We start from the raw sequence: 27,652 nt of genomic DNA on the forward strand, positions 1-27,652 counted from the left end.
TGCTAACTTTAGAAAATCATTTAGATTTATTTATCCTCCCTTCTCTGCACCCTCACCCCACACACCCTTGGCAAAGAGAGATGTCCAGTGTAAAGCCCACAGTTGGGGAACTAGCTGGAGGACAGCCCTAGTTTAAAACTCAAGCTCCCCAATAAGAGTCCAACCCTAACACATGCTATGACCTTGAATTAGACCCTTGCTTTCCTTGGACCTCAGTTTCTTTGTCTCTAAAATGAAAATGTGGATAGGAAGATCCCTCGGGGGCGCCTGGGTGGCTCAGTTGGCTAAGCGTCTGTCTTGGGCTCAGGTCATGATCTCAGGGTCCTGGGATCGAGCCCCATGTTGGGCTCCCTGCTCAGTGGGGAGTCTGCCTCTCCCTCTGCCCCCTCCCTGATTGTGCTCTCTCTCTCTCTCTCTCAAATAAATAAAATCTTAAAAAAAAAAAAAAGAAAAGATCCCTAAAATCTCTACAACTCTGAGACTCTATGCATAGCTTTTTCACGAGTGTTCAATTTCAAGGCTTTTCTATGGGCACTGAACCCATTCAGTAGGAGCTCCAGAATCTTACCTCTTCGTAGATGGTATAACTGGAGGAAGAGCTCTGGTTCTTCTTCTTGGACTCAGACTGGAAATACAGAGGGTTAAGAGTGCTTAACTTCAAGTCAGGAAATGTCCCACTCCTCACTGATATGAGAGGCCCCAAAGAGACTCTGGGCCCAAAAATAATCCCTGAACCTACAGCCAGGGGTGAATAGAATCTCCTACCCCGAGAGTAAATAATGGGGTTTATGGTTTCCAGAGAAGGCACAATACATACTTGTGTATGACATGACATTTCTGAACCCAAGTCAGAGGTTGGTATCCCACACCCACATACCTCTCAGATCCACACATACACACATTCCCAGCACACACACACACAACCCTAGTGTAAGCACTCTGGCACACACATCCCCTGTCCCTGGCGAAACCCTAGAAACATTGGAATTCAGAGGTACTCTCAGTGGTAGGTAGAGTCTCCTTAATAACAAGCATGTGACCGTGGTGCCCATGACCATCCATTTGGCCTTGCTTTGCAGCATATAACTTAAATATAAATATCTCTCACGGTGGAATCTTAAGAGATTGAATGACATATTGGAAGGAGGGTGAATAAAAAGTCTGAAAATCTGTTCTAAACCTCTCCCCCATTTGATCTTGACCTGCACGCACTCAATACTTCCACAATTCGGCATATTCCCAACTTCCCATACTACCACGTTAAGTTTATGTCTTCGTACTGTGGCTCCAGCCTTGGAAATACCATTCTTCCAGCCAAGGTGAAAAAAATGACCATGGGCACCAGGTCCACAAAAGAGCTGTGAGCTTAGCTTGGAGTAGGATTTGAGGGGACTGTGATGGGTTGCTTCAGCCCAGAGGCCCCCACCAGCAGATGACTGGCCAGAACCTTTATTTGGTTTTCTGAAAGTCAACATTGTGTCTCTCTAGGTCTGGGCAACTCCTCTGGCTCTGGGCCATATTCCCCCACCTTGGAAACCCCTCTAGTATCTCTCGCCGTAGCCTCAGCTGGCCTCCTAAAGACGGCGTGGTCTCTCTGTACAGAGCACCACCTTTCTGTCTCTGTCCTTGTCCCATAGGAACTCCTAGAGGCTCCTTTAATCCACTGTTCTCTTAGTCTCAGAGCTGTTCTTTTTCTCCAAACAGAACCAGAAAGGCACTTCTACTTGGCCCATTAACATTTAAATACCGCCATCTAACCCAAGCTGCTCAGATACACACAGTGGAAGTGCACACACCCTGTGCAAACTCATGCGCACATGCAAAATTCACATCTGCATCCACACCACCCCCTGGAGAGGGAGACTCACCTTCCAGGAAGGCTGTACCAATGCATATAATGTATTTGTTCCTTGTGATGTAGGAGCAGAAGACTAATGAGAAAAGAAATAAAGTTATTTCAGAAGCGTAGATCCAACAGAATCCTAGGGAGGGAGGTCATCTCTTCCACCCCTCCCCCCAACCCTGCCCTGACAGAAGCTCTAAGCATTAGTGAAAGGAACCCTGGACTCAGGAGGTCAGACAACCTGAATGCTCATCCCCGTCTGTCAGTAAAGGTAGCATTATTCTGTACATGTATTCTCCGCAACCCTTATAATACACCTACATGAGAGGAATGATCATCATTTGCCCCATTCTACAGATGAGGTTCCAAAGGGGTAAATAGCCCAAGTCAGACAGTATATTCACAGTAGAAGTGGAATTTAAGCCCCAGACTCGCCAGAGGTCTTTCCTCAATACCTCAGTGCCTCCCGCTGGCAACATGACTGCCTTCTCTGCACCTGAACCAGGTGTCCTCAAAGGCAGGTAGCCATCCTTCTTCTAAGAAGCTCTAGAGGAGGAGGTTCCTCATTCAACATCTCAGTCTGAGATGAGCTCTTCCTTGCATTTATTCAGATTCCTCATGTGGGAATCCAATGTGGATAAAGCCAGAAAACTAGCAGGTAACAGTCACTCCTGCATCTCTCTTTAAGGCTCTTGGACTTTGACCCACCATCAGTGAATCACATTATCTTATAGGGAACAGGAGGAGACAACCCCCAACTTGGGAATCCCAGAGTGGCTGTGAGGGCTGAGCACCTCCCTCCCACCCTCCCCCCTTCTTCCTCAGTGCCTCTCTTCTTTCATTGTCCTCCCTTCCCTTCTGTCCCTTCACTTTCTCCTCTTCCTCCTTCTCTTGATCTTTCTCTGAAGCCTACCACCACTCCTCTGCCTGGCAGCTTAGCCACCAAATTGAAGAGGTTAGTGCTTCAGGACTTAAGTCTTTAAAAAAGAGAAAAAGAAAAAAATTGTCGTATTTATCAGAAATTTTTCATCACTGGCCACCAGGAGGCAGTGTTTCCCTTGAGACAGATGTCCCAGCCTGGGTTATGGATAATGTCATTTTAGCTGTCAAAATTAGAGGATGTTTCTCCAGTTCATGGTAAATTTCTATAATCCAAGAACGTTCAAGTCAGGAAGGGGGCAGGTGGAGTGGAGGCTTCAGAAGCCCTTTAGCTCAGCTCTGCAACCTAGAGCACATTAGTTAACCTGTGTCTGTCCTCATCTGCGAAATGGAGGTTGTATTAGACCCACTTCATGAGGCTGTCTTGTGAGATTCATTAAGAAAGTAGACATAGTAAGTACTTAATAAATGTTATTGTTGGGCGCCTGGGTGGCTCAGTCAGCTAAGCATCTGCCTTCAGCTCAGGTCATGATCCTGGAGTCCTGGGATCGTGCTGCTCAGCGGAGAGTCTGCTTCTCCCTCTCTGTACCCCTCTCCCCTGCTTGTTCTCTCTCTCTCTCTCTCTCTCTATCAAATAAGTAAACTTTAAAAAATTGTTATTGTTAAGGCATTGTAAGATAAAAGAGAACAACCAGATACATCCTTTCCTGAAAACAGATATAATAAGGAGCCGAGATTAAAACAAAACAAAACAAACTATAAGGGCCCCAAGTATTGGAAGTAGCAGGGGGAGAAAACAGAAGCTGAGTCTCCTGACGAGTTTCCTCCTCCTACCGGCTGTCTGGGCCACACCTGTTGCCAGGCATATGGAGGGAAAAAGAAAACCTACATCAGACTTTCCAGCTCTGTTCAGCTCTGCCAAGACGCTCCAGAGCCACACAGATCTTTTCAAACAATTTAATGCAGCTGAGGCCACACTGTCTTTTAGATTCTAGGAGCACCAAGCCCTTATTCTGCCATTCAAGAGTGTGAGCTTCTGGAAGGCATTAGGAAGCCCCATAGACAGGCCTGGAAAGAATTCGAGAAACTAGCGTGGTACCTGGGACTGGATTATGGAGTAGATGGTGCTTCCTTCTCCAGGGGGATTATGCCTCTGCTCCGCACAAGAAAGAGTAAAGGGGCACGTGGTCAGATGGCTGTGTCTGTCCAGATTGGGATTGGATGGGAAGAGACACAGCAAACAAGAGGGGCTCCCAGAAGCTGGCGAAGGAGGTGGTCATTCGTCACCCCAGGATGGGGAGCCACAGTAGAAAGAGCGACTCACACTGGAGGAATTAGTGTCACGTGCAAGGAACCACCCATGTGTGAAGGGATTGCACCTAGTGACCCTGACCAAGGGGGCTCCGATCACTGGCTTTACTTTGGTAACTTAGAAACTTGCCTTTGCGGACTTCTCAGCCAAATTTGCCACATGACCACTGATAATGGGCTGAGCCCTGAGTGGGGCTGTGATCTGAGCCTTGAAATTCAGAGGCTTTCACTGTTTTAAAGCTCCCTCTCTAGATCGAGCCTTGATGGCCAGTTTGCCCTTGGCCTCAAGCCAGTCCCCAGGCAGCTACAGAGCTGGGGGAAGCCTTGGACCCGAGGCCAGAGGCAGAGAGACCATGCCCTTCCTGTTCCCTTCCTGCCCACAGCAGACTGAGCAGGGAGAAGCCAGCAAGGGATGAGGCCACGGAGGGAGGAGCTCCTGAGTCAGAGGCAGAGAAACAGGCCTGAATCCCCACAAGACTTCTTATACTCTGACTAGTTATTTTCTACTCTCCTCCTGCATTTACCTAACCTAAAGCAATCTTCATTTTGTGGGAGGAAAGGCCATTTGTCACGAGCATTTGGGCTTCTAGCTATAGGTAGATGCACTTGCTCTCAGGAATTTGTCCCAGGAGCTGTTTCACATCCCAATATTCCACTAATGGGGCAAGGAAACAGGCTGGGGAAACAGCCCTGATTCCTGGTTCCCACTGAGCCCAGACCTGAGGGAAGAGGCTTGCCTGTTCTACAAGGCCTCACACGTGTGATAAAGCGGGCGATCCCACCGTGCCGCCTTCCCGCCTCACCTCCTCGGGTGGAGGACCAGGAATGCCGGTCGGAAGAGGGCCCTTCCCACCCCTCCCGGCCTCCCCAGTTAGGCACTGCCTTTCCCCTAGGCCTGTCCCCACTTCCTGCCCTGCTGGGGCCGGGGGGGGGGGGGGGGGGGGGGGGGGGGGGCAGAGCCGTGGGGGGCATCCGGCAGCGGCTCTGCAGTGCCCTCCGCGGCTACAGCCCTGCACGCCAGGCCGAGGCAGCCACTCCCCGCAGACGATGGCGGGAGAGGTTGTCAGCAGATTCTCGGAGGAAGCCGCTCTGGCTCCTTGACTCTGGGTTAACCCGGTTTCTCTCTCTAGCACCTCAGCTGGACTCAGGCCTCCCCCCAGAAAGTTGGGAGCGCAGACCACTGCGCTAGCGACGACACCATATGCTTTGGCAGGTCAGGCTGGCATCCTCCGCAGCCACGGCAACAATCAAGGGACCCAAAGAAGTAAACTTGGCCGTGCAGGGGCCCGAGACAAAAGTCTTTTGTGGCCAGACACAAAAGACAAGAATGCTGGATTCTTCTTGGGGCTTAGTGCCGCTGGGAAGATGGGGCGGAAACAGGGCCACCAGGGTGCCGTCTGGTGAGAGAAGAGCCGCATTCTGTCCACTACTGTGGGCGTGCTGGGCTCCGACCTTCCCAGCAGCTTCCCCCTCGTGTTCTGCTTTTCCTCCACAGCCAGAGCTAGGAGGCTGCTGGGGAAGACAGACGGGAGGGCTGAGGATCACTTTGAGAGGGCGCTTGTGTGGCACCCTTTGTCTCCCTGCTCCTAATGGCTCTCCTCCCCAGAAGCTTCTTCCAGGCTAGTGGAGAGAGACTCCAGCCCCTCATGTACCGTACCTGATTACTCCTGTTTTGCACGGTGTTGACGTCTTCATAAACTGTCAGAATTTCCCCTCGGCTGGTCTCTGTAGGAGAAAAGCAGCAAAGACAGAGCTGCAGAGACATCCAGAGGGTATCCTGGCCAGGCTTCTGCTTCTCACAGTTCCACCTCCACCCCAGATGGCCAAGACCTTGAGAAAGATTCTAGAAAGGAGGCGGATTAGTGCTCTCCCCAGGATGCCCACAGACCACAGCAGCAGCAACCACCCGACATAGCTACTCCATCGGGCCGGGCTGTCCCCCAACAAACCAGCCACCAGCAGGCAAATCTGCACATCGGGCTGTAAACATGCCGAGGACCCCCAGAAGGTATGACCTGGGAGAAAGGGCCCAGCAGCTTTCCCTCCCCCAAACATGCACACGCATGTCCCAAGCTCCAGAGGAAAAGCAGGTGCTGTGCTCCCAGGCGCATGCCGCTGGGGGTGTCAGGTCGGGCAACAGCACCTCCTGGGGACCCTTACTCACCTGACTGCTTCCTCCTCCTCCTCCACACACAGAAGCAGGTGAGGGCACCCAGGAGCAGCGTGATTAGAAAAATCACAATGATCATCATAAAGCTCACAGAGGTGTATTCTAGGGACATGGAAAGCACAAGGCCTGAGCTTTCAGCCTCTCTCTCTCCTCCCTTCCCGCCTGTCTGCTGCAGGACTTGTTTCAAACGCGCACTCCTCTCTCACGTCCCATTGACTGCACCATCAAGGCTGTCTCTCTACAGTTGGGTGACTTCCCCAACTGATGCTAACAGCATGGGTACCAATATCTGACCGGCCTGGCTCTGTGACCTTGGGCAACTTCCTTAACCTCCTGAGCTTCCATTTTCTCACGTATAAAAGGAGATGGTGTTATCTACATAAGGGAGTGGAGCATATGATCTAATACATGTAAAGCATCCGGCACAGCAAATGTGACATCTACCCATTGTTTTGTTAACTCAGCAAAACATATCGCACCCACGCTGTGCCAGGCAGCCCTCCCCTCCCCTTCCTTCCAGTCCTGCCACCACTGATCTTCCTCATTGGAACTTCTACATTTACCGTCTGTGTCACACCTGTGGCCTGATGTGCAAGCCCACTGACGAGAGGGTCAGGGAAAGGAATTACGTGTTCCAGATGTTAGCTGGTGAGGCTCTTCACAAACATCACCTCATCTAATCCTACCAACAATCCTGGGAGTTACCTATTATCATCCCATTTTACCCACGAGAAAAACTGAGGCTCAGAGAAGGTAAGGAAGCTGCCTGAGATCACAGAGCTAGTGAATAATGAAACCACAGCTGACATGACCCAAAAGCCAGTGTCCTTGTCACTCCAAATCGCTTCAGCTCGCTGGTTTCTTTTTTGCCTAGGAACGCCTAGTTTTGTTGCCCCTATTTGGCCGTAAGTTCCTTAAGGATAGGGACATCAAGTAGGTTTTTCCCTGTAATGCCCATGCTGACGACACATTAAGTCTAATCTTATTGGATTTATTGATCCGATAAAAATTGGTGCAAACTTAACTCAAGGTAACTCTTAGGATGATTGGGGAGGGTATGTGCTATGGTGAGCACTGTGAATTGTGTAAGACTGACGAATCACAGACCTGTACCCCTGAAACAGATAATACATTATGTATTAATAAATAAATAAAGATAGATAGATGACAGATGATAGATGATAGATAGATAGATAGATAGATAGATAGATAGATAGATAGATAGATAATAGATAGATGATAGATAACTCTTAGGATGAGCATAAGCAATAAACCAAGAAACTCTTCCAGGAACCCCTGTGAACATCCTCCCATGACCTAGGGCACCGTGTACACCACAGTTACCTCTTGGGGAACTACATGGCTTGGAGGAGTTATCCTTCCTTGGGAGGAGGAAGCAAGTCTCCATCAGTCTCTCAGAGGAAGAAAGTGATGATCAGCAGCCGTGGCAGGGCTGTGACCCACCAAACAGCTAAACATTCCCTACATGAAAGAAAAACTAGCATCTCCTAGGAGATTCTTGTTGGGGATAAAATTCTTCCCAGACTAAGATAGGCCTGGGCTTATGGGAACTGTGTGCCCAGAGACCAGGACCACCCCAGGGAGGGGCAGCAAGGCGCTTGAGGAGGCAGCCAAGGGATCTTATACCCCAGTATCTCTGGCATGAGACTGATTATGGGGTCCAACACTTTCAGCCCCTATTAGTCCAAAGTGCTCCACTTACGCTTGTCAACACTCCGACAGCTCTGGGTGAAGGTGTGGTTTACCCAGCTGACTGGGTTGCTGACATTGCAGGTGTATATGTCCAAGGCACTGACATCAATCTGTTCCTCCAGTTTGCTGAGATTGCTTGGTGTCTGGATCAACTTGCTCCCTCTATACCAAACATACCTCACATTACCACCTCTGGAGACCGAGCAGGACAGAGACACTTGGCATCTCCCTCCGTCCAGGACCTTCCTCTCCTCCACTATTTCAAGTGTCCCTATGTGATCTGGAAGCAGAGATTCTGATCAGAAAGGCACTGGAAATAAAAGCCCTGCAAGAGTCAGAGAGGCAGCCTGAGCTGTCCTAGGGACTCACCAAATACAGAAACCTGGAACTGGTGATTCTTAACTCTCCCACTGTCATCAGTCACCTCCAGGAGGTAGAGGCCACTGTCGTCCTGCTGAGCTGTTTTGATGAGAAGAGTTAAATTCCTTTTTATAAAATCGAATGTCTTTTTGAGATGATTAGAAGTCCAAGTTTCAGACCCATTCTTCCAAATCACTATCACGGAAAATTCTGAACTTGAGTGCTTCTGCATCTTCCATTGAGCAGAGTTTATGTGCTTTGTCTGTGTCCTGGGAGGCAGTAACGAGAGTTGGTTTCCTGAGAGTCCGACCACGCGTTCAGGAGAATCTAGGGATTCTAGAAAAGAGAACACAGGTTGGAGGCGGCAGGAAGGGTGCCAGCCCTGAGCATTGCAGGCAGTTGGATGTGACTTCCCTTGAGCCAAGAGGAAGGAGGCATGTGTGAGGAGACCGGAGCCTAACAGAACCTGAAAGTGTACTTCCCTTGGGCCTCCCCCTCCCCAAGCTCCATGCCCCTCCTCTGAAGGAGCCCACCAACCAGTAATGATAGCTAAAATCTCCTGACTTCTTTCTGTGGGGCAGCAGGTTTTAAACACTTCATATAAAGCTCATAAAACACTTTTATATAAAGTTTTATGAAAACATTTTAACCATGTTTCACTATATGTCTTAACGATGACCTTATGAGAGTTTTATCCCTGTTTTACAGGTGAGAAAACTGACTGGAAAGAACTGAAAAGTAACCAGCCCAAGTTACATAGCAAGAAAGATGAGCTTGAAATCCAGTCAATTGGGCTGTAAAGGATGAGTTCTTAACCACAATGTTATAAACACTGTATCTGACGTGACTCCCTCCACGCAGGGCTGAGGCAACCACCAGTGGCCAGTGGTGACTCTGGAAATTCTGTATGGCCAGACCCAGTAAGATGAACCCTCCAAGTTCCCTTCATAGCTCCCTCCCCTGTCCTCCCATAGAGCTAGATTCATAATCCTCTCTTGAAGCACTTAACACATCAAACGTGGGTCATTTCTCATTAATGTTTGCCAAATTTTTAGTCACTAGGAAGTCTCCACAGCCATCACTCCCTTAAGAATAATTAGAGAAAAATAAAACTACATGACCGTGAGACCTCCCTGCATTTGTCCTCTCTAGAGATCAAGATGTGTGCTAATTAAAATGAGGGTGTGACATAGAGCTACTAGTTTTTGCCTCCCCTAGGAAAGCCCAGTGCAGTCAGTAAAGAAAAATGGAAGCTCGAGTGGCCATCTTTGGCAGGGAAGCTATGTGGCATGGTCACATAATAAATGTAGGAAATAAAAAGGTCTGCCAGGGAGGGTCAGAAAGAATTTGGAGGAGAGAATAGGAGATGGGGATTGTTATATGAACAGATCTGTTAAAATAGGAGAGGGGGATTTTTAGATATCCGGATGCATTATAAACATGCTCACTCCCAACCACACCTTCACCCTGGCATTTCCTCAGGAGCCAGAGTAAATAATTAAAGAAACTATTTGGTTGATAGATTGTGTTTCTTTGATCTTGACAGTCCAAAGAATAGATTGTGTTTCTTTGATCTTGACAGTCCAAAGAATAAAACACATAGTGTTCTGGGGCACTTGGCTGGCTCAGTCAGTAGAGCACTAGATTCTTGATCTCAGGGTTGTAAGTTTGAGCCCCACTTTGGGTGTAGAGATTACTTAGGGAAAAAATCTTTAAAAGCAAAACAAAACAAACAAACAAAAAACACATAGGGTTCCTATTCATATTCTTAGGATTTGAACTGGCTCTGTCCATTGCCAAACCAGAAACAGAGACTGTGTCTTTGTCTCCCATGGTCCTATATATGAGAACAGGCCAAGAGGTGCAATCAAGCATTGCACAAAAATCCTGAGAACAATCCCCACTGGTTACAATCCCCAGTGTAACCAGGGCCCCAAAGAGTTGGGGCCTCAACCAAGACATGGTTCCTGATGCCAGAGAATTTGTGATCTGAAAGCAGAACATACTTTTATTCCACAGCATACACTTAATAGTTGAGATAAGTAATCATCTAAAGAATTCCTAATTCTGATCATGAAGACCACATTAAGACATGCTAACCAACCCTGCCACTGAGAATAACCAGGAAAAAAAATGGGCAAAATATAAAAGCTTATTGCTAAAGGAATCGGGGAGCTAATAAAGCAGTGAAATATTATGGGGCTAAGATCCGGAAGAAGGAAACTCAGAGAGGTGAGACCAGCATTTTTGACTCCTAGTCCCTGGAGGCTCACAATAAACTCAAGGAACTAAAAGAACACAGAGTTCAGGGATCTCATGTTAAGAAGTGGGTATACTGGGACACCTGGTTAAGCATCCAACTCTTGATTTTGGCTCAGGTCATGATCTCAGGCTTGTGAGATGGAGCCCACATCAGGCTCTACACTCAGCATGAAGTCTGCTTGGGGATTCTCTCTCTCTCCCTTTCCCTCTGCCCCTCCCCCCTGTCTCCCTCTTTCTAATAAATAAATAAAATCTTTAGGGGTGCCTGGGTGGCTCAATTGGTTAAGTGTCTGCCTTGGGCTCATCATGATCCCAGGGTCCTGGGATCAAGCCCTGAGTTGGGCTCCCTGCTCTGAAGAGTCTGCTTCTCCCTCTCCCTTTGCCCCACCTCCTGCTTATGTTCTCTCTCTGTCAAATAAATAAATACAATATTTTTTAAAATAAAAATATAAGTTATTCTTGGAGAAAAATAACATCAACATGAGCATTAAATTATTTCTAAAATTTTCATGCATAATGTCCAAAACGAAATAAAAAACAAACAGGCATAAGGCGAGGAAACATGTTCAAAACTTAAAAGAAAAAATAACCAATAGAATTAGGCTCAAGGGGCACCTAGATAACTCTGTAATTATGTTTCAAGGAATTAAAATTAAAATTAAAATTAATTTAATTTAAATTTAAAGTTTGAGAATTCCAGCAGAAAATCAGTGTGATAGAATGCAAAAATGGGGACACCTGGGTGGCTCAGTAGGTTAAGCATCTGCCTTCTGCTCAGGTCATGATCCCGGGGTCCTAGGATTGAGCCCCACGTCAGGCTCCCTGCTCCACAGGAAGCCTGCTTCTCCCTCTCCACTCACCCTGCTTGTGTTCTCTCTCTCACTGTGTCTCTCTCTGTCAAATAAATAGGGTGGGGGGATGGGTTAGCCTGGTGATGGGTATTAAAGAGGGCATGTTCTGCATGGAGCACTGGGTGTTATGCATAAACAATGAATCATGGAACACTACATCAAAAACTAATGATGTAATGTATGGTGATTAACATAACAATAAAAAACTTAAAGAAAAAATGCAAAAATGGCCATGCCCCTTGCAATGTGACTTTGTAGCTCCACCCATCCTCGAGAGATGGAGCTCACTTCCCCATCTCCAGCAACTGGGCTGGCCTTCTGAATACAATGCAGCAAAAATGACCTTGTGCCACCTGGGTGGCTCAGTCAGTTAAACGTCTGACTTCAGCTCAGGTCATGATCTCAGGGTCCTAGAATTGAGCCCCACCTCAGGTTCTATGATCAGCCAAGAGTCTGCTGCTACCTCTCTCTCTCCCACTACCCCTCATCCTGCTTGTGCTCTCTCTGTCTGTCTCTCTTTCTCTCAAATAAATAAATAAAATCTTTAAAAAGAGATGGGGGGGGCGCCTGGGTGGCTGAGACCTTTGGCTCAGGTCATGATCTCTGGGTCCTGGGATCAAGCCCCATGTCAGGCTTTCTGCTCAGTGGGGAGCCTGCTTCTTCCTCTCCCTAGGCTGCTATTCCCCCTGCTTGTGCTCACTCTCTGTCAAATAAATAAATAAAATCTTTTTAAAAAAAAAAGAAAGAAAAGAATTATACAACAGAGGATTAACAAGCCATTTTTTTATTTCATAAAAAAATCAAATGGACCATTTCCTTACACCACACACAAAAATAGATTCCAAATGGTTGAAAGACCTAAATGTGAGACAGGAGTCCATCAAAATCCTAAAGGAGAACACAGGCAGCAACCTCTTCCTAGAAACATCACCAAAGGCAAGGGAAGCAAGGGCAAAAATGAACTATTGGGATTTCATCAAGATAAAAAGCTTTTGCACAGCAAAAGAAAGAGTCCACAAAACCAAAAGACAACCGACAGAATGGAAGAAAATATTTGCAAATGACATATCAGATAAAGGGCTAGTATCCAAAATCTATAAAGAACATATCAAACTCAACACCCAAAGAACAAATAATCCAATCAAGAAATGGGCAGAAGACATGAACAGACGTTTTTCCAAAGAAGACATCCAAATGGCCAACAGACACATGAAAAAGTGCTCAACATCGCTCGGCATTAGGGAAATCCAGATCAAAACCTCAATGAGATACCACCTCACACCAGTCAGAATGGCTAGAATTAACAAGTCAGGAAACGACAGATGTTGGCAGGGATGCGGAGAAAGGGGAACCCTCCTACACTGTTGGTGGGAATGCAAGCTGGTGCAACCACTCTGGAAAACAGTATGGAGGTTCCTCAAAAAGTTGAAAATAGAGCTACCATACGATCCAGCAATTGCACTACTGGGTATTTACCACAAAGATACAAATGTAGGGATCTGAAGGGGCAACTGCACTCCAATGTTTATAGCAGCAATGTCCACAATAGCCAAACTGTGGAAAGAGCCAAGATGTCCACTGACAGATGAATAGATAAAGATGATGTGGTATGTATATATATATACACACACACACACACACACACAATGGAATATTACTCAGCCATCACAAAGGATGAATACTTACCATTTACATCGAAATGGATGGAAGTGGAGGGTATTTTGCTGAGCTAAATAAGTCAATCAGAGAAAGGCAATTACCACATGATCTCACTAATATGTGGAATTTAAGAAACAAGGCAGAGGGGGCGCCTGGGTGGCTCAGTTGGTTAAGCGACTGGCTTTGGCTCAGGTCATGATCCTGGAGTCCCAGGATCGAGTCCCGCATCAGGCTCCCTGCTCAGCGGGGAGTCTGCTTCTCCCTCTGACCCTCCCCCCTCTCATGTGCGCGCTCTCTCTCTCTCTCTCTCTCTCTCTCAAATAAATAAATAAAATCTTTAAAAAAAAAAAAGAAACAAGGCAGAGGATCATAGGGGAAGAGAGGAAAAAAATGAAACAAGAGGAAACCAGAGAGGGAGACAAACCATAAGAGACTCTTAATCATAGGAAACAAACTGAGGGTTGCTGGAGGGGAGGGGGTGGGAGGGATGGGGTAACCGGGTGATGGACGTTGTGGGGGAAGGTTATGGGGTGTAATAAGCACAGGGTATTATGTAAGACTGATGAATCAGACCTATACCCCTGAAACAAATAATTAAAAAAAAAAAAAGAAAAGAAAACATACTTCCACACAAGTTAGCCTATGCTGAGTGAGAGATGGAGGAGGCTCTGACAAAGTACTGGCTTGTTCAGAGAGGAGAGGCCACAGCAGATTCCGGTGGTCAGGGGAGGCCCTGGGGCTGCCACCACTGCTGTTGCTACCGCTCAGCAGCTTTGGGGCCCCTCTTCCCGTGGTTAAGAACAAATGGAGTAAAACAGTAACTCTGCAGAGGGAGAGCAGAAGTTAGGTGATTAACTCCACTGCCTCCTCAGGAAGAAATGGGCAGCCAGCAGGGAGGGTGGTCAATGAGACAATCTGGCCAGCAGGGAGTCCTGCCCAGCCCACAGCTCAGGTGCAGGGGCTGCAGCCTCCAAAGCTGTGCAGTGTCCACAGTCAGCTCGGCTAACTCTGACCTGGACTGCTGGTGGAGGAGGGGTGAGGGCTGAGAGCCGGGAGGGGGGCGGGGGCAAGTCTCAGAGCAGTACACTTCCACCAGCCAACAAAAGGATGTTAAGGTTTCTCTCTGCTCGGGGTTGTGCCATCAGGCTTGGGGGAAGGCAAAAGAGGGGCCACCCGCTAGACACTGAATGGATAGAGCCCAGTAAGATCCCAAAAGTGCCGGGGCAGGGCCAGCCCCAGTCAAAGCAAAATCATAAAGTAGATAAAGCACCCTCCATGGCCCACATCCCACTTCATCTCCTCTCTTTCTCCACTTAACCCCACATTGGGGGCTTCACTGGCCATATTGACTCCTCTCCTCGGACAATGCAACCCCCTGACCTCTATCGGCCTTTCTCAGCCCATGCCCCCCCAATTCCCTGTATCAGTTAACTGAATCAGCTCATTTATGCTTTGTCCAAGCTAACAGGTGCATTTGCTTTTCATTTCCCATCCAAACCCTGTGTTTTCCCTACTTCCATCCAGCTGTTCCCTCTACTCACCTTATCTTTCTTCCTTATCCCTATCTCCTGAGCAATTCTGCATCCTTCAAGGCCACATCCCACAGCACTCCCCCACCCCCCACCAGAAGGAATCGCCATTTTCTCAGCTCCCTTTGTGCTCTAAATGGGTCTTGCCTGTCGGTGACACTTCCCTTACAATTGTTGCTGCACATGCTCGTTTTCCTCTGTCTGAAAGATTCTTTTTTTTTAGATTTTATTTATTTATTTGACAGAGAGAGAGAGTACAGGCAGGGGGAGCAGCAGTGGGAGGGTGAGAAGCAGGCTTCCCGCTGAGCAGGGAGCCCGATGCGGGGCTCTATCCCAGGACCCTGGGATCATGACCTGAGCTGAAGGCAGACGCTTGCTTAACCAATCGAGCCACCCAGGCGCCTCTGTCTGAAAGATTCTTAAGGATATAATCAATATGTTTCATCTTTGTTTCATCAACAGAATCTTGCATAGTTCTTGGAACATAGTAAATGCTTAATGAAGTTATTCAATTGATTAATTAATTACTTAAATTCAAGAATGTGTCTCAGCTAACTCCCAGAAACAAGTATACTGTAGGAATTTTGTGCAGAATACCAGAGATGTGGCTCCCTTGGTTTTAGCCTTTGCCTTCCAGGCTCCACACACCTGCGCCTTCACTTCCCATTTGCAGGGCCTCAGAAAGAGCCAACAGCCCTGAAGCATCACGGGACTCCTCTCATGTACTGCTTGGTTCAACCACTTTGGCAAACAGTTGACCAGCATCCACTACAAGTCTATATACGTACCCCATGATTCTACACCTAGAGATGTACCCAACAGACATGCACATATGAAAAGTGTGTACAATAGGCTATTAATACCATTATTATAATAGGGGGGAAAAAACAACCCAAAGATTCATTAATAGCAGAATGGATGAACAAACTTCTGTAGAGTCATACACCGAAAAACCATGAAATGACCAGGTGCAAGTAATAACATAGATAAATTTCATCAGATGTTGAGCAAAAGAAGCCAAACCTAAGGCACATGCCATGTAATTCCCTTTATATACAGGCCAAACTAACCTATGATGTCAAAAGTGAGAACAGTGCTTGTATTTGTGAAAGAGGGAAGAGCTAACGAATGGAGAGAATGTGTGGTAGATACACAAGCATGGTCATTCAACAGTAACACATGGAGATGTATGTTTCTAATTTTATATGTTTTTCTGTACATGTGTCACGCTTTAATAAAAATGTCTGTTGAGGCGCCTAGGTGGCTCAGTGGGTGAAGTGTCCAACTCTTGATTCTGGCTCAGGTCATGATTTCAGGGGGGGCTATGTGCTGAGTGTGCAGCCTGCTTAAGATTCTCTCCTTCTCCCTCTGCCCCTCCCTGCTCATGCCCTCTCTCTCTCTAAAAATAACAAAAATTAAATTAAATTAAATTTTTAAATATCTGTTTATGAAGACAATGGTCCAGCAAACCCTGGAGTGATTTCTATGGAACCAGTTCCCTCTAGGATGGTGCTGCAGCCCTGAGTTCTCTGAGACCCAGTCTGTCCCCCCATGCCCAACGACTTCACCATTCACTTTGTTTCAGGGGAGGTGCAGTGAGGAAGAGATACAAATAGAGTGAGGAACAGAAACAAATAGTCTTCTTAGAACTTGCGTGGATCCCAGACAGAGTAGTCAGAATCAGAGACTCCTTCCTGAGAAGTGAAAATTTTAACACAGTCTGTAAAAAGAGCCGGTAAGCATGCCTTAGAGCTAATCCATGAGATGCTGCCCTGCCGTTTTGTTTTGTCTGCAGCCCCTGCATGTTCACAGTCTCCAGTGTGTCCTTTGGGGTCCCCTCAGAATGCACAGAGCAAACCTGAATTTTGGACCTGGACCCACTCCTGTGGGCAGCTATTTGAAGGTCCCTGCTTCCCAACACACCTGACCCCAAAATCATCCCAATCTGCTTCTAAGATGATGCCTAAAAAGAATTCATTTATTCACTCAATTAACATTTTGAGTACCTATTGTGTGAGCACTTTGCAGGGCACTAATCACAGCTGTAATTATATATTGAGTCCTGTGATAGATGTTAGCTCTGTGAAGGAGGGGTCCATGTACTGATTCACCATCAAATTCTCAATACTTAGCCCAGGGCCTGGCCCAAAGGTGTTCAAGCACCATCAGGGAAGGAGTGGGAATTGAGAGGGAGATGTCCCTGTGAAAACAATTAGCATATTTCACATTGTACAATGTCATAATAGGATTAAGTGTCTTGAATATGTGTTCTTTTAAGTTAAAAATGTTGCATTCTCCCAAAGATCCCAGTTATGACAATGAGAAAACCTTCAGAAAAGAGTTACCCATTAAAACTTATCATCTTGGGCACCTGGGTGGCTCAGTTGGTTAAGCGTCTGCTTTTGGCTCAAGTCACGATCCCAGGGTCCTGGCTCCCTGCTCAACAGGGAGACTACTTCTCTCTCTCCCCACCCCCTGCTCGTGCTCTGTCTCACTATATCGCTCTCTCTCTCTCATAAAAAAATAAAATCTTTAAAAATAAATAAAACATCATCTCATCCAGGATTTCCTTTTTTAAGATTTTTTTTTTTTTTTTTTTATTTGAGAGAGAAAGAGCACAACCTGGGTGCAGGGGGAAAGGCAGACTCCCCAGTGAGCAAGGAGCCTGATGCAGGGCTCAATCCCAGGACCCGGGGATCGTGACCTGAGCCAAAGGCAGACACTTAACCAACTGAGCCACCCAGGCACCCCTCATCCAGGATTTTCTCTCTCTTTTTTTAAAGATTTTATTCATTCATGAAAGAGAGAGAGAAAGCATGGGGCAGGGGGAGAGGGAGAAGCAGGCTCCCCGCTGAGCAGGGAGCCCGATGTGGGGCTCGATCCCAGGACCCTGGGATCATGACCTGAAGCTGAAGGCAGACGCTTAACGACTGAGCCACGAGGCTGCCCTTCATCCAGGATTTTCTAACTTGCTTTTGACTTAAATAATTAACCAACAAATTAGTCTCTCTTCTTGACTCTGATCACAAAACTAAGTGAAACATAGACCCTGCCTCCAAATAACTGAGTAACATGAGTGCCCATCTGGGGGCACCTGGTATAAGAACTTTCTAAGCATGTTATAGTAGCATACCTCACCTAACGGTGACACATCCCTATAGAGCAACACCACTGTTGACTTCACCTTATGAATGGAAAACTGAGAAACAAAAGTTAGTTAGCTTCCTCAATGCCACAGAGGGAGTACTTGGCTTAAAATCTAGAACAGCTTCTCCCAATGAAACTCGCCAATAGACAGATAAACTCTCACTTTATTCTAGAGGTTGTTTAAAGTATTCATCCATCCATTCATTCAATAAAGGGACAAGATTTACTGAGACTCTAATTGTGCCAGATACTGTTCTAGAGGCTGAAGAAACAGCAGTGAACAAAACAGACAAAAGCCCTGGCCTCAAGGATCCTACATTCTAGTGAGGTAAAGAGGAGCCCAGGAGACAGAAAAGAAAACAAAGGAGTAAACAGGAGAGTGCGTCCAATGGAGATGAAGACCACAGAGAAAATAAGCAGAGAGGGAGATAAGGCATTACAGGATGGCGGGGTTGACAATTTCAGTGGAAGCCATCCCTGAGAAGGTGGTATGAGCAGAATCCTGAGGGGCGGAGGGAGCAGGCCAGGTGGCCAGTGGGGAAGTGGCATTCCAGGTAGAGAAAACTGAGTGCAAAGCCATGGAGTGCAGTGTGCTCCAGGAGCAGCGGGTCAGGGATGCTGAACACAGGGCGTGCAAGGAAGGAGAGAGGAAGGGGAGGTGGGGATCAGGGAGGCCAGATCACGTAGGCCACTGTAAAATGTGTGGCTTTTACTCTGCATTCAGAAGCTTCTGAAAACGCTCGGCAAACCTCAAGAGTGATAGGAGCTTCTTACATATATATTATGCATATTAAATTCTTCAGTAAGCTAAGTTTTAAAAAAAAAGAAAAGGTTTCACTGCCATCATGTGTCCTGATGGGATGCTCTGAAATAGACACAGCCTCAACTGTATAGTAACCCCGCCCAGAAAGCACAGCCCAGCTCACAAACCCGGATTCAGGAGCCTTCCACAAAACAACTGGCTTGTACTCCAAAAATGTCAAAGTCATGAAAGACAAAGAAAGGCTGAGGAGGGTTGTAGATCGAAAGACATAACAAAACAAAACAAAACAAAACAGGGTGCCTGGCTGGTTCAGTCAGTAGAGCACGCAACTCTTGACCTCGGGGTTGTGAATTCAAGCCCCACATTGGGTGGAGGCCTACTTTAAAAAAATAAAACTTTTTTAAATAAAAAAATAAGAGACATAACCAAAAAAGGACCTAACAACTGAATGTAATACATGATCCTGATTTGATTCTGCATTGGAGAGGGGAGAATGCCATAAAGCACATTATTGGAACAACTGGTAATATTTAGATATGGACGGTGTATTTGATTGTATCAATGTTAAATTTACTAAATTTTGATAATTGTGCTGACATGATATAATATGATATGGGAATGCCCACGTTCTTAGAAGAGTCATGCTACAAAACTTAAGAGTAAAGGGACATGATGCCTGTAACTCACTCTCAAATACTTCAGCAAAATTTTTTTTCTATTTTTTTATTTTAATTTTGTTAGTTAACATACTTATTACACATTTATATGCACATACCTATATGGGGACAAAAAGAAATAAAGCAAATGTGATAAAATGGTAACAATTGGTGAGTCTGGGTGAAGGAAATATAAGAAGTCTTTGTACTATACTTGCAACTTCTCTGGAGCTCTGAAATTACTATTTTAAACTTTTTAATTTAAAAGTTTAAAAATTTTAAAAATAAAATAAAAGTTTAAAACTGAAAACCAATACACAGAGCAGCAGTGTCATTCAGCTTTCAGCAGGCCAGCCCCACAAACACAGGGCGCAGCAGGAAGAGGGAGAAGTTCCCTAAAGCCAAAGCCCGTCAGCCTGTGCCCACACCCTGGCGGGGCCAGCTCCCCCCAGGTCTCCCTGCAGGGGGTGTGCTCAGCCGCGCCCCAGGTGTGGACGTGGGACAGCCCCGTTCTCCTGTCACTCAGTCTCATCTTCTCAGACCGGCTCAACTTCTGGCATCCAGATATTCCCGACTGCTCCCTGTCCTCAGCGCTCTCTGCCTTTCCTTCCCTTGTGTTTGTTACGGAGCTGTAAATACAGATGCGTGTGTTTCAACCGCCGGTCTCCCCCAGTCCTCTGGAGCCTAGACTGTGTCTGGGAGGACACAAGAGTGCCCGCAATGGGTCTATATGGGGCTTCCAACAGGCCCCAGACAAACACTACCCTGGGCCCAACTTTCCTCCCTCTGCACCCAGAGTGTGTCCTCCACTTACTCCCTCACCCTTGATGGCCCTGGAAGAGCCACTGACCTAGAATGCAGACGCACATGTCAGAGCACCCTTGACTCCAGGGTTGGATGAAGGGGGAGCAGCCCTCAGCTGAGATCTCCCCAAGCCGAGTTTTCCATGTGCTCTGGAGCTTCCTGATATGGTCTCCTTCTTCCCCCTTCCCCACCTCCTGCTCCAAGCCAGCATTTCCCTAATAATTTTCAGGTTCGTGTAGCCTCTGGGCTGCTGGAGGCTGCTGGGGGGTGAGGGGCCAGGCCATTCAGGCAGAGTGGCTGTTGGCTGCACGCTCCCTCCTCCTGGCTCAGCTTCTCTGCCTGGGGAGCAATCTGTCAGTCTCTGATTTCCAGAGCCACCCAACTTCCTTAGAGAAACCCAAGCCCAGGGGCCACTTCTCTCTGCTGGTAATCACGCCACATTAGAGAATATTTCCTTTGTCCTTCTTACGGCCAGCAGAGAGGACGCTTTCTCCCCACTACACAGAAAGATAAACTGAAGCCAGTGTAGAGGAGTTTCCCTGCCCCAAGAACAAGGAGATTGCTCGATTGCTGAAGGCATGGCCAGACGCACTTCTCAAAGACCTCCCAACCCGCTGCTAGCCAGTTCTGTCTCACCTAGCCTGTCCAGAGCTGTCAGGAGCTGCTCGTCGTCACGGTGCCAGGCGACCTTGTAAACAGCTGAATCCAGGGGCTCTGGGTTCTGATCTCCCCAGGGGCCATGGCCCCAAGTCCATGCCATCCCCCACCCCATGCCAGGCTGGGCCTCCTTACCTTGGCCCTGATTCCCCTTGAGGAGCAGGAGTGTGAGGACGAGAGCTTGCCCCAACATCCCTAGAGGACAGAGGGGTCGGTCGGCTCCTCGCCCGCCAGACGCTCTGCTCGTGCCCAGGCTCAGCAGCAACCACCCAGCTGGAGGGAGAGGGGGAGCAGAACTGCCTCGCTGTTTGTCCGGCCACAATTTCCTCTACTCAAGGCTGTTCTCAGCAGCTGAGAGCTAACAAGGCCACCAAGAAAGTCCCAGTACCTGGACGTGGTCCTACAGTTCACACAAGCTGAACTTTCAAATTTGGCCTCAAGTGGGCGGGTGCTGAGTTCGCAGTGACTCACAAAACCAGCTTCAAAATCCTGTCCATTGCTCTGCCCCAGTCAGGCTGCCTCATTCAAGGGACAGACATGAAGAAATGTTCCAGTTCTCTCCAACCTACTGGCAATATGGAGAAAGCTGCCAGGAGGCAGGGGGACCAAACAGCCATTATCCCGGACCGTCCCATTCCAACAGGCACTGTGAACGTGGGAGAAGGGGTGGAGGGCGTGTGGGCTGAGAAGTGGAGCCCTAGATAAGTGGGTGAAATGTTGAAGGAAAGGAGCAGGACCCCAGGAAGATCTAAGACCCAGGGATGCTCTGCAAGGTGATAACCAGGTTTAAGCACACGCACCCTGAAACGTCTTTACCTAGATTTGCTTTTGCTCATTCCCTGTCTGTGCTTCTACGCCCCGTCCTTTCCCCTTTTGCTCCTTTTTCCCATAGTAGTTCTCTGCCTTCTCTTGCCTTCTCTCATCCAGACAGCGACCAAACTCATCTTTGCTGCCCTCCCCTGCCCACATTTCAATTCCGCCCTCCACAAAGGCCAGGAAGCTTTGATCCTTCTTATACCCCCACAGAGGGGGAGAGGTGGTGGCACCCCACCATCCCCGGAAAGCATTTGCTTTGAGGCCATACCCTGGGGCCCCCTGACTTGTTCTTCCTTCTGCTTTCCCCTTAGCAACAAATTCTTTCAGTTCCCTTCCGGTCAGCCCTTCCTCTCTTTTTCCATCCTTTGATCCATTTCCAATCACCCCGTCTGAAGCTGGGCTCAGGGGAGGCAGACTAGAGCCTCAACTACTCGTGAAGAAAGCAGGGTGTTCTGGACAGAGCACAGATTTGGAGACTTGAGGGACAGTTCAGCAACTTAACAACCTGGGTGATCCTGGCCAAGGTACCTTCTGAGCCTGTGGGGTCAGTCCTTGGCTCACGTTCCTCACAAGGTAGTTTTAAGGATCAAATCAATAATTGTAGCTGACAGCACACACAAAAAAGAACTCTGGACGTAGGTAAGTCCTGTTTTTCTTTTTTTTTAAGATTTATTTATTTATTGAGGGAGAGAGAGAGAGCAAGTGCGGTAGGGGCAAAGGGAGAGGGAGAGAGAGAGACTCTCCAACAGACTCCGTGCTGATCAGGGAGCCCAGCTCTCATGACGCTGAAAACATGACTTGAGCCAAAATCAAGGGTCCGATGCTTGACCAAGTGAGCCACCTAGGCATCCCTCTTTTACTTTTTCTTTTTTGCATTTTATTTTTCTTAATTTAGCCTTGCATGGCTTTTTCCCATGGGTTCAATGGTTATCAACTCCGCCACGGGGCGGCCCTTCACCCCTACGGAGCTTCCTCAGGGCCAATCTGGCCATGCCCTTGAATTTGAGAAGTAGTGCTCAAGACATGATGCAACAAGGAAGGATACATTTTCTGCCATGAAAGATGGAAGACAAAGTCCAACTGTTCAAAACAACTAATGAACAACATTTACTAATCTGCTTCACTGATCCTGACCCCAACACCAGCTCCATCCTTTCTCCACCAGTCGCATGGATACATACCATCCCCGGGAAACTGAACCGGGAGCAGACATGTCGTTATATCTCGTGGTCTTGTTAGCTAGAATGCAACGGGAAGTTACTCTTATTAAGAGAGCTTAAAGCTATCGCCAAAAGGGAGGAGGGGAAGGGACAAAAGCAAGGAAGGAATGTGTTTTATTTTGCAGAACCAACAGTTCTAGCCAAAGAGTTGCCCAACTAGGTTTTTCAACTGATAGCCTCTTGCTATGTGTGTCTCGTCTGATAGCCCCTTATGTGAGCCAGTGTGACTTGGAATGGAGCTGAGGACCTTTGCAGAAGCCCCCCTGAGTTGTCCTGAAGTTACCTGTAGCTCATTATAATACTAAGATCTCCTCCTACAGGCAGTTTTCTGCCACTTTTTGAACATATGATGTATGCACTAGAATGCTGACATGCAGGGCGCCTGGGTGGCTCAGTCGTTAAGCATCTGCCTTTGGCTCAGGTCATGATCCCAGGGTCCTGGGATCGAGCCCTGCATGGGGCTCCCCGCTCAGCGGGAAGCCTGCTTCTCCCTCTCCCACTCCCCCTGCTTGTGTTCCCTCCCTCACTGTCTGTCAAATAAATACATAAAATCTTTTAAAAAAAGAATGTTGACATGCTAGGCTTGTGCAATTGAACAGAGTGCTTTTCTAAGTTCCCCACTCTTGTCTCCTAATACACTGAATGAAGCGTCCTGTAATATCCCCATGGGAGACAGCACTTTGAGAGCTTATCTCCCTGTCTCCTTACTTATAACAAGTAATGAAAAGTTCTTTGCTTTTTTTTTTTAAGATTCTATTCACTTATTTGAGAGAGAGACAGAGCACAAGTGAGGGAAGGGCAGGGAGAGGGAGAAGCAGACTCCCCAGCGAACAGGGAGCCCGACGTGGGGCTCGATCCCAAGTCCCTGAGATCATGACCTGAGCCGAAGACAGACGACGCCCAACTGAGCCACCCAGGTGCCCCAAGTTCTTTGCTTTTAACATTTCCTTGGGTTGTATTCAATTTCATACACCCCAAGCAGTGAACCTCTTGAGTTCAGTTACAGTCTTTAACATACTCTACCACATGATAACTGCTGTTTGTCTACAAACTGCCCTGCCTGACCCTGAGTGCTTCTTCATGAAGCCTGTGGTCTCCCCAGTTAGTGTTTCCAGAGCCTGGCCTGGTGTCTGGTGCTTAATAGTTGGTTGCAGAGTGTTGAGTGCTGAAAGAATGAATGACTTCCCTAAAGAAAGCATTTCTATTCCTCCTGAGATACGCTGGTGAGCTAAGCCATGATGGTCCTGCCTTCATGGGGTTTATATCTTGCCCTGCAGGGTCCTTGTCCAGAGGGCCCTTCTGTGCAATTCAGCCACTTTAGCATGAAGACCCAAGACCCTACAAAGTCCACATAAACTCAGAGACTCTCATAGCCTCACTTCCCGTGCATATTCTCCAGGTCTCTATAAGTCTGGGACATTGAAAAGTCAGGGGCCATCCAGGAATTAAAGTTCATCAACCTCCACCCTCTCATCCTTCCTTTTCTCAAATCATACTTGCATCATCTTTCACTGAGTCAAGGTTATTCTAGTATAGCCCAACTGCAAAGTTCATGAGTCCCCAAGACCACCCACTTATAAGACCAATTATAAGTTTGGAGTCCCTATGACCACCTTTAGTTCTGATAATTCACTAGAAAGCACTTTAACAATTTTTTTAAATGATTCTTTTTTTTTAAGATTTTATTTATTTATTTGAAAAAGAGAGAGAGAGGGTGTGAGAGAACACAAGGAGGGGAGTAGGACAGGCAGAGGGAGAAGCAGTCTCCCTGCTGAGCAGGAAGCCTGGTGCGGGACTCGATCCCGGGACACACACACCCCCGGGATCATGACCCAAGCTGAAGGCAGACACTTAACTGACTGAGCCACCCAGGCACCCCAACAATTATTAACATGTGAAACGCTCGTGTTCTCTGACCTAGCAACACCCCCTCTTTGAATTTATCCAACAGAAATACTCTAATGCACCAAAAATACTTTCACAAATGCCCAAAGATAGGTAAGATTCTTCCTTACGTCACTGTTAAGTAAAAAACTGGAAATAGCCAAAACGTTAATCAGTAGGGAATAGTTGGGAAAAAATGGTGTATTGATTCTATACTATAGTACATGAAGAAGCTTTTAAAAAGAGTAAGACTGGGGTGCCTGGGTGGCTCAGTCAGTTAAGCATCCAACTCTTGATTTCGGCTCAGGTCATGATCTCAGGGTTGTGAGACCGAGCCCCACGTCAGGCTCCACGCTCAGCAGGGAGTCTGCTGGAGATTCTCTCCCTCACCCCCACACCGCTTGTGCTCACTCTCTCTTGCTCTCTCTCAAATAAATTAATTAATTAAGATGTCTCTTTAAAAAAATAAAAAGAGTAAGACAAATGTATACATATTCACATTAACAGACCTCTAAGACATAATGTGCATAATATAATTCTGTTTAGGTGAACAGAATTGTGTGTGCATTTATGTTCTCTGAATGGTTGTAAATGCAGAAAAACGTGCCTGAGGGAAAATAATCATGACAGTAATCTTTAGATAAAGAAGCAGAATTTTAGGGGCACTGGGGTGGCTCAGTTGTTAAGCGTCTGCCTTCGGCTCAGATCATGAACCCAGGGTCCTGGGATTGAGCCCGCACCGGGCTCCCTGCTCCGTGGGAAGTCTGCTTCTCCTGCTCCCCCTGCTTGTGTTCCCTCTTCGCTGTGTCTCTCTCTGTCAAATAAATAAATAAAATCTTTAAATGAATAAATACCTTTAGCTGAATTAAATTTAGCTTCATAAAAAGACCCTACTTTGTCCTTAATTTCCTCATTTTGCCACAAGCTGGTGACAATCTACTACAGAGGAGCACCAGGCAGGAGACTGCATTTGAGAATAAGTCAGCACAAACCGCCCCCAAAGCCTCTAGCCTCCACCCCACCATCCTCCCTTCAGCTTCAAGAGAACTGAGCAGTCCCTCCACAGTGACACCACATACATAACACATAATGTTATTAGAGCACTGATAATACTGCAATTCTTAGGAAAAGGTTGTCTCTTTTTTGCTAAGGTATCATTTTCTATCTTTGTAGGTTCAAAGTACTGATTTACGCACCACACTCAGATACACTGATAAAATAGAACAGCACCCAAGAAGAAAACTCCAAAGAAAATTATGCTTCTTTTGGTCCTTTCTTTTTTTGATTCTAAGACACATTTTTTTCAAGTTTTGACATCTTTAATATCATTGTGCATTTCCTCCTTAGTGGTACATTCATGGAACAATCCATGTGGACAGTTGATGACACCTAAGAGTCTGGGAAAATGGTAGCTCTAACCTTAGGGACATCGCCCCTTCTGATCACTATCCTCTAGCCACAACCCGTGACTGTGTCCCATTGATCTTACCTCCTATTTCCTCTTAAATCTGTTCCCCACACCACCTCCCCCAAATCCCACCGCCCTGACACTTCCTTGGCTCAGGTCTGGATCAGTTAGGATGCTTTCAGCTGTGACTCATAGAAATCCCATCTCAAAGTGGCTTAAACAAAAAGCAAACAAATCGCCTCACGAGATGGGAAATCCAGAGGCATGGCAGCTCAGGACTGATCTACTCATCAGCACAGTGATGTCTTCAAGGGCCCTTTCATTCTCCCCACCCTGGCTTCACCATCTGGCTGAGTGAGATGTCTACCAGCATTCCAATCATCAGCTACGGATCACTTTGCCAGGGCTGCCCTAACGAAAAGCCCAGACTGGACGCTTAAACAACAGAAATGTAATTTTCTCACAGTTCTGTGGGCTGGAAGTCCAAGATCAAGGTGTCGGTAGGTCTGGTTCCTCCTGAGGCCTCTCTCCTAGCTTGCAGATGGCACCCTCCTCGACATGGCCTCACGTGGTCTGTGCACATCCCTAATGTCTCTGTGTGTCCACATTTCCTCTTCTCTTAAGCATACCAGTTAGACTGGATTAGTGCCCACTCAAATGGCCTCATGCTAACTCAATCACCTCTTTGCAAACCCTGTCCCCAAATATAGTCACATTCAGATGTACGACATATGAATTTGAGAGAACACGGTTCAACCCATAACAATCTATATGTCCAGAGGGAAGAGGGATCCTCTCTCCCTGTGGCTCCTTTTTAGAGGAGAGGAAACTTTTTACAGAGGCCCCCTGCACACTTTTCTTCATGTCTCATTGGCCAGAAATGGGTCAAATGCCCACTCCTGGGGTGCCTGGCTGGCTCAGTCAGTAGAGCATGTGACTCTTGATCTCAGGGTCATCAGTTACAAGCCCCACATCGGGCATAAAGCTTACTTTAAAAAAAAAAAATGTCCACTCTTGAAACAACCTCTGGCCAGGATGGTGGAACCACCCTGATTGCTTCAAATTAATCATCTGGACATAAGATTGATGTTGGTGAGCCCTATAAAAAGGCCCTCCGGTGTCCTCCATTTCTGAAACGGCCTCCTGACCATTTCTAAACCTCTTCTGGGTCCAGTATTAGCCCACCTCCATCCCTTATCCATACAGCTGTCAACAAAGATCCTTATAAAACACAAACCACCTCCACAACCCCACTAAAAACATTTACATCATCTGCAATAGCACCAAGCTCAAACTCCACACCATAGAGGGTGTATCAGTTACCTATTGCCACATAACAAACCACTCCAAGACTTACTGCCTTAAAACAGCAATCATTTCCTTCTTTTTTTTTTTTTTTGAAGATTTTTATCTATTTGAGAGAGAGAGGGAGCATGAACAAGTGTGGGAGGGGCAGAGGGAGAGGGACCAGCAGACTCCCTGCTGAGTGCAGAGCTCAGCGACACAGGGCTTGATCCCAGAACCCCGAGATCACGACTGAGCCACCCAGGCACCCCAAAAATAGCAGTCATTTCTTTTTGCTCATGAGTCTGCAATGTGAGCAGAGCTCAGTGGGATGGCTTGTTTCTGAGACATGTAAATACCTTCCCTTTTTTTCAGTCACTTCTCCATCTTTCTCTCCTTCCTCCATGACCCCTCCCGTTGGTGCAACTCTGCCCTT

General features: G+C 47.1%; 1 protein-coding gene across 5 annotated transcripts in view; it reads right to left on the minus strand.

Annotated features, from left to right (window-relative positions):
* Window positions 1-26,494, minus strand: part of CD244 (CD244 molecule) — a 28,464-nt gene extending 1,970 nt beyond the window's left edge. The window contains exons 1-7 of one of the 5 annotated variants that reach the window (XM_088017384.1): window positions 26,397-26,494; window positions 8,286-8,612; window positions 7,927-8,196; window positions 6,198-6,305; window positions 5,691-5,758; window positions 1,869-1,931; window positions 569-625 (exon numbers count right to left, since the gene is read on the minus strand). In XM_088017384.1, the coding sequence (XP_087873510.1) occupies window positions 569-625; window positions 1,869-1,931; window positions 5,691-5,758; window positions 6,198-6,305; window positions 7,927-8,196; window positions 8,286-8,508 (789 nt within the window). In that variant the 5' untranslated portion in view covers window positions 8,509-8,612; window positions 26,397-26,494. The other 4 variants (XM_088017382.1, XM_028091032.1, XM_028091035.1 and 1 more) reach the window with 4 other exon arrangements.
* Between the last annotated feature and the right edge of the window lie 1,158 nt (window positions 26,495-27,652).

Source organism: Eumetopias jubatus, unplaced genomic scaffold, assembly GCF_037043125.1.
Source record: "Eumetopias jubatus isolate StellerSeaLion01/CBP00866 unplaced genomic scaffold, mEumJub1_p1.0 scaffold_12, whole genome shotgun sequence".
In the NCBI taxonomy this organism is placed as follows: domain Eukaryota; kingdom Metazoa; phylum Chordata; class Mammalia; order Carnivora; family Otariidae; genus Eumetopias; species Eumetopias jubatus.